The sequence below is a fragment of the Podarcis gaigeae genome (genome assembly GCF_964106915.1).
Source record: "Podarcis gaigeae genome assembly, chromosome: Z".
NCBI lineage: Eukaryota > Metazoa > Chordata > Lepidosauria > Squamata > Lacertidae > Podarcis > Podarcis gaigeae.
The window spans coordinates 30,126,265-30,138,579 of record NC_139691.1 but is presented as its reverse complement, the minus strand read 5'-3'; the positions used below and the strand labels follow the sequence as shown (position 1 = coordinate 30,138,579).

The 12,315-nt window shown below is 42.5% G+C and overlaps 1 protein-coding gene across 6 annotated transcripts in view; it reads right to left on the bottom strand.

Annotated features, from left to right (window-relative positions):
- The window catches only part of LOC310836607 (connector enhancer of kinase suppressor of ras 2-like), a 310,451-nt gene that overhangs the window by 200,735 nt on the left and 97,401 nt on the right, over nt 1-12,315 (bottom strand). For 2 of the 6 annotated variants that reach the window (XM_083722107.1, XM_083722108.1), the window contains exon 2: nt 8,226-8,389. In XM_083722107.1, coding sequence (XP_083578233.1) covers nt 8,226-8,389 — 164 coding nt within the window. Of the gene's footprint in view, nt 1-8,225; nt 8,390-9,065; nt 9,398-10,476; nt 10,839-12,315 lie in introns of those variants that run through there. The other 4 variants (XM_083722106.1, XM_083722113.1, XM_083722111.1 and 1 more) reach the window with 4 other exon arrangements.

Below are 12,315 nucleotides of genomic sequence, written 5' to 3'. Positions count from 1 at the left end.
CATGCTCTGGGGTACAATCCCTATAGGGCTTTTTACTGGAAACGATTTTTGCAAGAGGATCAATGTGCAAGTTTTTTGTACAGATGAGTAAGATATGTACATCCTAAAGCAAATGGTGTCCAAGGAAAGAAAAGTCTTTGGTGATGCCTCCTTTCTATTTGTTTACTTTTGGATTACCTTATTTTTAATTGCATTGTATCCCATCTCACAACTCAAATGCAGAATCTGCATGCCTGACTTATTCCTGTCATATAAAATGACAGATCCCTGTGTGCAAATGTGATTAAAATCACTCACATACAGCGTTTTCTTATAATGGGCACTGATGTTGAACATTTTCTCAAAAAATAGTAGCAACAATATTAATGCAATGCCAACCATGCTTGTCACTGCTGCTCACTTTAAAAGTGAAGATGAACTGTCTATACTATTTTTGTTTCCATTGTTGTCATTTACAAATGACTAGCATAATTTAAACAGAATTACAATACCCTAATATAAACATTTTTAAACATAGTGTTTGGAAACACATTGCAAATTTGGAGAAGTGCAGAATTTGAAGGGAAGCTGTGTTTTGGATCACACTGAAAAGTGCAAATTGGGCAGTTTCTCATTAAAATGCAAACAAAATCAGTTTCTACCCCATCCCTATAACCACTGGAAGCTAAACCAGATAAGACGGAGGCTTTGTTTGTTGGGACCCATTCAGTTCAATGTTCATTTCTCATGAGTAATGAACACCAGGATGAGTACTGAACAGGTACTTTTTTTTAATTAAAATGAAAAATGCCACCCCATTTGCCACTAACGGGGTGAGAGATATAACCTTTTTTGGTTGCAGCAGAGCTGATTTCCATGCTTCCTAGCCGACAACATTTTATTCCCGGAATGACAAGATCTTGTTCTGGGACATTCTATGAAAAACAGGGCAAACACTAACAGGAGTCATTTCAAGGGGGTGATGGCAGCTACTTCCCTAACCATAATGTTTCACAATGATTTAATGTCTGGGGCATTCTGGGAAAATAAAACTGTAGGAAACAAGAGGGGGTGGACACCCAAATCAATGCTTCTGCCACCACATGTGCTAGAAAGAAGCCAAACAAAAATAAAAGAGGAGGGTCTTGGGAAATGAATATGAGAATTACATAATGAATGGGAATGTAATGAATGAATAACAAAGCCAATGTGATCTTAATGAATGAAGAACAAAATGAATGAGGTCTTTAATAATAAAAATGAGTGGAGGCACAAAACAAAGCAAATTTCTTCCATACACTTATGTGTGAAGCACGAACTGAGAGAGTGGCACTCTGGGTGGCTTGCTTAATGAGGCCCAACATCTGTCAGATTCTGCCAATCTCTGGCACTGACTCACCAGGCACTGACACCAGTCATGAACCCCACTCCCCCTTCATTTCAGTGGGAGTTTTATCAGAGCCAATGCATGTTCCCGTTTAATATAAAGAGAATGCAAATTGTTCTAGACCTTAGTGGTTGAAATGGTGCATCTGACGGCAACTTCTAGGGAGCATCAGTGGCCGTTTTGTAATGGTAAAAATAACCATGGTATATAGCATGTCTGCACACCTTATGTGCAAGCATCTGAAGCTGCTCCAATCAAGGCATTAAGCTGCTAATATTTAAAGTGTGCTTTAATTTTTATTTTGTAACTCCCCCTCTCCAAAACTAGGCTGCTCTTTTAGAGGCTTTCTCCTTAGACTGCACGTAGCAGACAATGAGGGCAGGCTAGGGAAGAATAAAGGATAACTAATCCAGTGATATTGAAACGCTGGGCTGTGTATGAGTCAGAGCACATCTGGCAATGTGGACTCAGTAAATTAATTTGGATATGCACCAATGGACAGTAATCAAGCTTTATGTCAGCCAATAAACAGCAGTGTAATGAAGTACAAAAGCTTGCATTAGGTTTAATCACACCAAAGTTCTAGCCGCTTTAGAACTTAGCAGTGAGGCCTAAAACAAAATGAACACCCAGGTGTCTGCAAAGAGAACAGTGTATTCCTACTACCACCACCAAAACCAAAATATTATTATTCTAAGTTGTATGCGTTTCTATTTTTCCCATGACTCTGAAGCAAAAAGAGAAAAGCAATGGCACAATTTGGTGTGTGTACAAAGTGGTTTATGTCAGAGTGAAACGTGATTACAGATTACAATCAAATTAAAAAATAGATTCTGCAATATGTGCAAATCAAAGACTACGCAAGCAAAATGGGAGAAAATGTCACTTCTTTCAAGAGCAATGCTTTTAGCATGAAGAGAGCCTTACTGCACACAGCCAGACAAAGGTTTAGCAGTATAAAATCTTTTAACAGTCTGGGATGCAGAAAATGTGGAGTGCTTTTAGGAAGAAATTGGGATGTAAAAGGGAGACAAGACAGAAAGAGAAGAAAGAAGCTTTATCTTCAATGTGCACTGGTCCAAATATACTTGCGAGGTAAACTTTAATGACACTGCTAACTTTTCACTGGTGAATAAGGGAAAAATGAATTGGAGAAGAGATGGAAGTCAAAATGCGCTCTCTCTCGCGCTCTCTCTCTCTCTCTCTCTCTCTCTCTCTCATGATAATACCAGAACTTAGAAGCCATCCAAATAAAACTGAAGGCTAGAAGACTCATAGCAAATGCAAAATAATACAAAATTTTAAAAATTCCTATCCGAAGAAGTGTGCATGCACACGAAAGCTCATTCCAATAACAAGCTTAGTTGGTCTCTAAGGTGCTACTGTCAAAGTTTCCGTGCGCTGCTCTGGTTCGCCAGAAGTGGCTTAGTCATGCTGGCCACATGACCTGGATGCTGTACGCTGGCTCCCTCGGCCAATAAAGCGAGATGAGCACTGCAACCCCAGAGTCGGCCACGACTGGACCTAATGGTCAGGGGTCCCCTTTACCTTTACTTTAAGGTGCTACTAGAAGGATTTTTTTAATTTTGTTTCGACTACGACAGACCAACACGGCTACCTACCTGTAGCAAGATCATACTTCACACAATGTAAAGTGAAACTATGGAATTCAGTCCTACAGGAGCCAGTGATGGTCATCAACTTGGAATGCTTTAAAAGTGTTTTAGATAAATTCATTGAGGATAAGGGTATCAGTGGCTACTAGCCACAATAGCTATTCTTTCTCCACAGCCAGAGACAGTGCACCTCTGAATACCAGTTGAAGGGCTTGCAGGTGGGCAGATTGCTATTGTGCTCAAGTCTCATTTGTGGGTTTCCCATAGGCATCTGGTTGGCAACTGTGAGAACAGTATGCTAGACTAGATGGACCATTGGTCTGATTCAGCAGGCCCTTCTTATGCTTTTATTTTCTACCACTGAGTTATGGTCCTTTTTTGCAAATCCTTGTCAAATGGTATTAGCTTTCTATTAAAGGTAAGGGGACCCCTGACCATTAGGTCCAGTCGTGACCGACTCTGGGGTTGCGGCGCTCATCTCGCTTTATTGACCAAGGGGGCCAACGTACAGCTTCCGGGTCATGTGGCCAGCATGACTAAGCCGCTTCTGGTGAACCAGAGCAGCACATGGAAACGCCATTTACCTTCCTGCCAGAGCGGTACCTATTTATCTACTTGCACTTTGACGTGCTTTCGAACTGCTAGGTTGGCAGGAGCAGGGACCGAGCAACAGGTGCTCACCCCGTCACGGGGATTCGAACCACCGACCTTCTAATGGGCAAGTCCTAGGCTCTGTGGTTTAACCCACAGCGCCACCCATGTCCCAGCTTCCTATTACACCAGCACAAGTTCATGGGGAAATAATGACAATTATCATAACAAATGCAAATGTACACAGTGCATTACAGATTGTGTTAAAGGATTGAATGTCTGCACGCAGCGCGTTGCAGAACAAAAATACAAAAACAAAACACCAGGTCTTGTCAATGTATTTTTCATTTCACTATTTAGTAAAACTGGCACCTAGTTCATAATAAGGTTTTATGTTTGCCATTACACTACACTGCCCCCCCCAATGCTAATTGTCAAGTCAGAGCTTGGAAAGACAGAAGCAAATGAGATATCATTATCTCTAGCCTTTACTTGGAGTGAGCTACAAGGTCAAAGTCATCTAGAAAGAGCAACTCTTTGATAAGAGCTGCCAATTGCTCTTTTGGCTCATAAATATACACAGAGAGAAAGATTATGGAGTTTTCATGAGCAGAATCTTAAGTTCTACTCCAAAGGCATTTCATAGTTTCAATGGTATTTCATAGCTTTATGATATATTACATGGTGCAGGGCAGAGAAAGGGGGAAGACCATCAAAGAGGTCAGCAATTGTGAGTTCTTGGGTCAAATCTGACCCAAGAAATAACATCTGCTCTCCAAGCACCAGTGGGCAGCATTTCTTACTATGGGGACCAGAAAAATGGCATTTTATCTCAGAAGACACAACTCCTGTTGATTCTCTTTGATCTTTCAGCAGCTTTGATCTTTCAAGCATAGCATTTTTCTGGAATGTATGTCTGAGTTGGGAGAGCTGTTCGACAGTGGAACAGACTCCCACAAGAGGTGGTGGACTCTTCCTCCTTGGAGTTTGTTTGTTTTTAAGCAGAGGTTGGATGGCCACCTGTCATGTATGCTTTAGCTGCAATGCTTTAGCATTGCAGAGGGTTGGACAAGATAATCCTCGGGTCCCTACCACTCTGCACTTCTATGATTCTATGAACACCCGCATGAAACCACTGAGTGGTGCTGTCCAGAATTTTGGAGTCAGCTGTCAGAAATATACTAATTCAGCACGGCTCTATTTCTCCATTACATCTGCAGCTGTGGCAGTGGGCGTCTGACTTTGGTAAAGAACTGGATGAGAGCTTAATCCAGATAATACAGTGGTGCTGGCAGTGGGTGGTTCCCTAGCATGTCCCTGGCATTTCCACTTAAAAAGAAAAGACAAGGTGGTAGCAGTTAATGGGGAACATAATCTCTGCTAGAGATCTTAAAGAGCTGTTGCCATGCAGCTTAGAAAGCCAAGTGCACAAATTGTCCAACCTGCTATCAGGGCTGGAGTGTTCTATTTTGCCGCTTGAGGCAAAATGCAACCACACCCTGTCATCACTGCGCCCACATCAGTGCCAACATTGGCGATGATTTCTGGCAAGATCTCGCCAGAAATCAGTGTTGATGCCAGCCGTGGAGGCCATGAGGTGGCTGGGGTTGAGAAAAGCTAGGAAGGAAGGGGCAGCCAGCTGGACAAAAGAGGTGATTAATTGAACATGCCAGAACATGCTAGGGAGAGACCCACTAAGAGCACCTCATTCTTCTGCTTTAAGCTCTCCTCCTATCCATCACCAAGACCAGGCCCCCACTGCCACAGCTACTGATGTAAAGGGAAAATACAGCTGTGTGACATCAGCATGGTGCTGGCAGGTCACTCCAAAACTCTGGATGACACTACTCAGCAGTTTCATATAGCCATTAAACAGCATGGGGGACGAAATAGAACCCTGTGTCACACCACCCTGAAAGCTCCACAGGGCTGAAGAAAACGCCCCAAGCATCAGCCTGTGAAGATGGCCATTCAAACAGGACTGGAACAAAAACCAAGCAGTGCCACCCACGCCCAACTCAGACACCCTCTCTAGAACAATACCATGGTCAGTGGTTCGTATAGCTGATGAGAGATCAAGGAGGATGAACAGGGACAATGTGGCCCTTAGTGGGTGAATCCCCACAATGCTGGGGGACTTCCGGGTTAGCGCCATCGCCTAATGGCGGATTCCCTCCGAGCTCCGGAGGGAATCGGCTCAGTAGGGATCGGGTTCTGCCGCGCCGGCGACGCGGGGACCCTTAAAAACCACAGGCGCGGATGCCTGTGGACGTGGTGACTCGGTGGGCACCATTAGCGCCCCCCGACCCGTGAAGGAGCCTTTTTAAAGGCTACGGAACGGGGAGCGGGGAGCGGCGCGGTGCTGAGAGTCCTCTGCTTCCCCTGCTGAGTGAAGCCGCATGCCATGGACGGAGAGTACTGACTTTTTCCTTTAAACATTCGGATTAAAAGCAACAACCCGTGAGTAGTACAGAAATTGGACTCCAAAAGAAATTTTTGTCTTTGAATTTGGAACAATTGGGGGAGGGTAAAAAGGAAGTGTCCCCCCCCTTGCAGACAAGCTAAAGCAAGGACTTGAGAACTAAAGTTGAGAGAAATATCTTTGTCCCTTGTGGAGAAAACTTATTAATTTCATGATTGGACATTACAATTAATTTTGCTGGAGGAGAAGAGTCGGTTTGGAAAGTTAAAGTGCAACCCCCCCCCCCGGGACCCGGGAGCGATCTGTGAGAGAGCCTGCTTAAAAGATACAAACTTTGACAGCTGTCAAACTAGCTGTCAAAGCTGGGGAATAAAAGGAAACGTTGTTTCTGGTGACTTCTGCTGATCAGACTTTCTGTAATTTGGATACAAATTGACAAGAATAAAGAAAATTAAGTTATATTGGACTTTTGGATTGGAACTGGAAAGATACAAAGTAAATAAAATCCCCCTAGAGGGGAGTTTTGGAATACTGCAAGAAATGGCTATAAGTGGAAAAATACTGACTGAGCTCAATAGGACATTTTATCTCCTGGGAGAGCTCCAGAAATTACAGGGAGAGATTCAGGACCAGGAGAATATTTTGACTATGAGAGTGACAACATTGAATGAAGAAGTAAACAATCTTGCTGGAACAGTAAGAGATCCGACACAAGTCTTTGTTGTGGAACCAAAAGTCCTTCAAGCTGAAATAGAAGTGGATGCAGCTGGGCAAAAGAAACTTAATACATATGAGAAAGTGGAAAAAGAGATTTATGAGGATTTGGTGGAAAGTTTGGTGGAAAATGAAGGTGAAGCCATAATGTTGTGGAAGATCAAGGCAGATCAGAGGCCTGTTAGTTTAAGTGAGATCAAGACGGAAGTTGGAGATTTTGGGACATACAAAATTAAAAAATTTAAGGAACAAAATTTGAGCTCCACTTTTAAAATCAGAGGCCTGTATGGAAGAAGAATGGTCGTTATTGGAACAGATCCTCCTCGAGATTTGGTGTTGAACACAAAGGATGGTCAAAAAATCCGGCAGAGTGAAATGGAAAGAGCTTTAAGAGCCTCGGAAGTTTGGGATACAGGCTGAGAACTGATGGACTGATGGACACTGGTCTGGGGATCAAACCGGGAAAGGGAGGGTGGGACTTGGGAATCCAAAGGGTGTTAAAATATAGTTTGTTAAGTTTTCTTTTTTCTTTTTTTTAACTTTTGTGATTTTTATGGAATGTGGGGAAATTGTGGAAGGGAAATTTGGGTCGATTTTAGGAAAAAGGTTTAAGATTAAGTTAAAATAGGGTTTATTAAATTAATTAGAAATAAGGTTTTTAATATTAATTGAGAAATGGAAGAAAGAAGAAATGCAAAATAAACAGCATTAATAAAGAAATTATTAAGTTAAGGTTGAGAAATATGTTAAGAACTTGTTGAGCAGATAAATATAAATTGGAAGGCAAGAAGGGGAGGGGGGAGAAAGTCTGTGAAATAAGGTAAAAGAAGATAAGGTTTTTTTTCTTTTTTAAATATTATGTATGTTTGTTGTTCTCTTTTTTGGATATTTTTTGTGTTGTTTTTTCTTTTGTTTGTTTTTTGTTTTTCTTACTATCTGGAAAATTTCAATAAATATTATATTGGGGGGGGGGGAAGAATCCCCACAATGCTGGCTTGGCAGCCATTCAGCGGGGGGGGGGGGACAGGATGTGGTGACAAGGTCAGGCCAGGCTCTGGGGCCGAGACCCCCAGTGGCAGGCAGGACAGAATGGGGATCCCTGCGTGGGGTGGTTCATGACCCCTAAAAATTGTGTGCCAGGAGCTACAGCTGCCCTGTCATCCCCCCATGCTACATCCCTTGCCTCATCTAACTTTAGGGTCATTTATGGATGTGACTGGACCTGATTCCCCATGGTTGACCTTGGTTTTATGAGATTATGCTGCACCTTGAGCCTTGATCTCTTGGGTAAGCGTTTTGTTAAGTATTTATTTATTTATTTATTTATTCATTTATTTATTTATTTCCTCCAAGGACTGAGATCTGGGCCCCTGAGGCACCCCATGGACCACAATAGAAGCTCCAAAATTCAGACAGTAAGAATTTCAGAAGCATCGTTATGACTTGATCTGCTTACTTTGGTCTGAAAGATACACAGAGATCAACATGGAGAGCGTTAGTAAATAGGTCCACTTACCAGAGCACAGAGCAGATCCACTGCTTCCAGGATGAGTTCTTGGTGACCGATTCGAGTGACTCCCAGCTCTTCAAGTTCCTGATGAGTAATGTGTAACAGCTGTTCTCCATTGATCTTTTCCCTCTCAAAGTTCTTTATGTATTGTTGAAGGCAGTCATCAAGGCCTAGGTTCAAACAGCAACAGGAGCACTTGATTAGGAATAATAATAAAAAAGAGGTAGCATACTTTGCTGCCTCATTGCAGCTTCAGCTCACTGTTTTCATCTTGATGGAATATAAAAGCCTATGTTCTTTTAAGGAAAGAACACAAAATGGAATGATATCATTTCACACCTTGTGCACTGGTACACATCTTTTATAGTGCATATAATGTGAAATTAAGTGCCATATCCCATGGCTAAGAACATGGGGAAACAGTTCTCTTGACTTGTCCTACAGGGCCATGAGTTGAACAACACAAACAACAGAGAAGCTGCAGCCAGTTTTGGCTTCCCATTACATGAGTACGCCATACCCACAAAAGCAACACTCACACATCTGTTTTATAGGCACAGTCATATACGATTTCCCAATCCAGGAGTTGGGAACCTCAATCTGAGGCAGGCCCCGATTAAGACTTGGGGCTTAAGTGATTTCCTTTTATAGGGCCACAATCAAGGCTTGCCAGGTCTCTGTGGTTCCTGCATTTGGTAACCCCATGTGTTGTGCCTTTCTCAGAAGCAGACTTCAGGGACTTCAGGTGAACTAAACACGAACAGTATTATTTAAAACTACAGCAGACATGAAGCTTTACTTACTCCTGGGGCCTACAGGCCCACACTGACTTCTCCCCCCACTCACCTCTGTGAGAAATAGTTCCCTTTTCAAGTCATTGCTCTTGGCCTAGGAACTAACTACAGTGGTACCTTGGTTCTCAAACACCTTGGTACTAAAACAACTTGGAACCCAAACACTGCAAACCCGGAAGTAAGTGTTCCGGTTTGCAAGCTTTTTTCAGAAGCCAAACATGCTCCGTTTTGAGTGTTACGCTTCTAATTTGAGTGCCACACTTCCGTTTTGAGTGTTACGATGGGGTCTGTCTGTTTTTGCTATTTATTTTGCTTTTTTTGCCTCTTTTTTGTTTTGTTTTTGTGACTGTGTGGAACGCAGTTCAGCTGCTGATTGATTGATTGTGTGACTGAAGTACATTGTTTATTGCTTTCATTTTATGGCTCAATGGTCTCATTAGATAGTAAAATTCATGTCAAATTAGTGTTTTAGGGGTTGTTTTTAAAAGTCTGGAATGGATTAATCCAGTTTGCATTACTTTCTATAGGAAAGCATGCCTTGGTTTGGGAACGCTTTGGTTTTGGAACGGACTTCCAGAACGGATTAAGTTTGAGAACCAAGGTACCACTGTATATAGTTAATTGTCATTTATATGGTAGATGTGCCATGTTGGTTTCCCCACAAATGTTATGTTAGATGATGTATTGATGTATGGTATGACCCCCCCTTCCCCCCTTGCTTTATGGTATCTTGTGTGTGTGTGTCTGTGTGGTGTTTTGCTGTAAGTCGCTTAGAGGCCTTCTGATGACAAGTGACTGTTAAGTATAACAGATAACATAAATAAAATAAAATATACTTGCCCCAAGATTCTAGCATTGCAATGCACTATGCACAGGTCTGCCCTGGACATGAGCTGATGCTCAGCTCCAAGATGGAAGGCAACAAGTATAGCATAAAACTCAAGAATACATACACTCCAACCCTTCTATTTAACTAACTATATTATGATTTATTTTGACAATTTCTTGACTTAATTATTATCTTCTCCAAGCAGCGTGCAAAAATCCTCAATACACTGAAAATAAATTTTAAAAATCAGTTAAAATTATAAAATGAAAATCCTGTTCCAACGCCTCCTGGAATTTAATCTTTCTTTCTTTCTTTCTTTCTTTCTTTCTTTCTTTCTTTCTTTCTCTCTCTCTCTCTCTCTCTCTCTCTCTCTCTCTCTCTCTCTCAAAGAGCTATTTAAACAGACACAAATGTCTTTCTTCCAGACCATGTCTTCCCTTGTTTTTCTAGCCTCTAAATGTGGCTTCCCCACCCCAGTCCCTTGGACACGTTTTGCCTTTCGTCGTTGTTGCTATTTTAGATTCTCCGTTCGCTTCGCAAAGTGCTCTGTGTCGTGGCAAAGCAACGGTGAAGAGATCGAGCCAGGCCGGGCCAGCCATGCACTTTCAAGATCAGGCATCATTTCTATAATTACCATTTCCTTTTATGATTATCCAGACACGGGCTGTGCACTAGAGGCATCACGTTTCTGGCTTTATGGAGGGAAATAAATTTAGCATGCCATTACAATGAAATCATCTCTTACTATTTCCTACCATTACTGAAAATTAGCAAAGGTGTGAAACAGAGGAAAATGTTTATTGCTGGGTTCCCCCTCCACCCCTCTCTTCTGTTTCTCCAGGATATATTTAAACAATGTTCTGTAAAGTGTGTTCTCCATAACAGAGAGCACGTGTTGCGATGGGCGCCTAAAGGCCACCCCACTGTTGTTGGGCAAATTGGCCACATGCTGTGATTGGGCAAGGAGTGTTGCTGGGGAGAATGTTATGATGCTAAAGTGTGGGAGGGGTCATAGGTCTTAAATACAGGGCTCGCAGCCTGGGGCCTTCTCTTGGGCTGCATGCACCGCATCACCCTCCCACCCTCACTGAAAAGGAGAGGGGTTGTCCTCTGACCTTGCTATGCCTGTCATGGGGTTGCCTGCTTTTGGGGCAGGGGCCTGGTAGGAATTTTGTCCATTTGGCTGATTGGCTGTTGCCATTTGGTTTTTGCCTACTGCATAGCAAATCGTCACAACTTGTAAGGTTGGCGATTAGGCATTGGCTCAAATTGATTGGTGGAGGGGTAAGTGCCTACCCCTCCAATGGTGGTGCAGAAAGGGAATTCCATTAAAGGAATCCAGGGGCTTGCCATTCTTTTCGTCTTTGTCCCTGGCATCGGACTTGGGCCGTGCAAGCCACCAGGAGCATGAGGGTGAGAAGTGAGGGACTGAGGCCCAGCTTCATTTTCTCCCCAAAAATTGTTTCCCTCACTGGCTTCCGCTGGAATCCGGAAGTCAGTTCTGTCCCAGCGGCAAGGACAGATAGTCGTAACCAATGCCTAAGCAACCACTCACGTGTGTGTGTATTTAAATAAAGTTGTGGCCAAATTCATGCCAAAAACCTTAAACAAAAATTGATGTGTGAAGTGTGAGTTATTTGGGGTGGCCTGGGGGACCTCGACGCACAAACCATGTCACAAAGGCGAGGGCTGATACTGAAAATGCAAAAAGTCCAACTATTTTTATTTTCTGGTCCCTGTTCCTTGTAAATAGCTGCCTCTATTACGTACCTACTTTTGCTTTTCACACACTTTGAATAGGCCTAGCATTGGCTACAACACTGAGCTGCTATGAAGCTAGAGCTGTATCCAACTAAGTCCTGCTTAGAGTTATGGATGAGGGGAAATGTATTTTAAAAGTGAACCAACCGCATCCACACTTTCCAAAACAATATGTGACCTGAAATACACTTATCCTTTGGAATTCGCAGTTATCCAAATTTTGTGATGTTTCCCAAAAACAAGTTTACAAAAATGAAAAGGAATATATTAGTAGAAAATAAAATACAAAAATGTATTGTGTTAGGAGAAATGGCTTTGTAAAAATGTGCACATTTCTCAAAGTTGCATACAAAAATATGCTTATTAGAAGAATATTTAGCAAAATCTGCTTTCCTACAATTTCCACCCACAAGTTCTAGCCCTGCCTTCTGAAGCAACATATCCATTTTTGTAGCTATTCGAATACTATTGTGATAAGGTAAAGGACCCCTGACAGTTAAGTCCAGTCACAGACGACTCTGGGTTGCGGTGCTCATCTTGCTTTACAGGCCGAGGGAGCTGGCGTTTGTCTGCAGACAGTTTTTCCGGGTCATGTGGCCAGCATGACTAAGCCGCTTCTGGCAAAACCAGAGAAGCACATGGAAACACAGTTTACCTTCCTGCTGGAGTAGTACCTATTTATCTACTTGCACTTTTTGGCATGCTGTCAAAC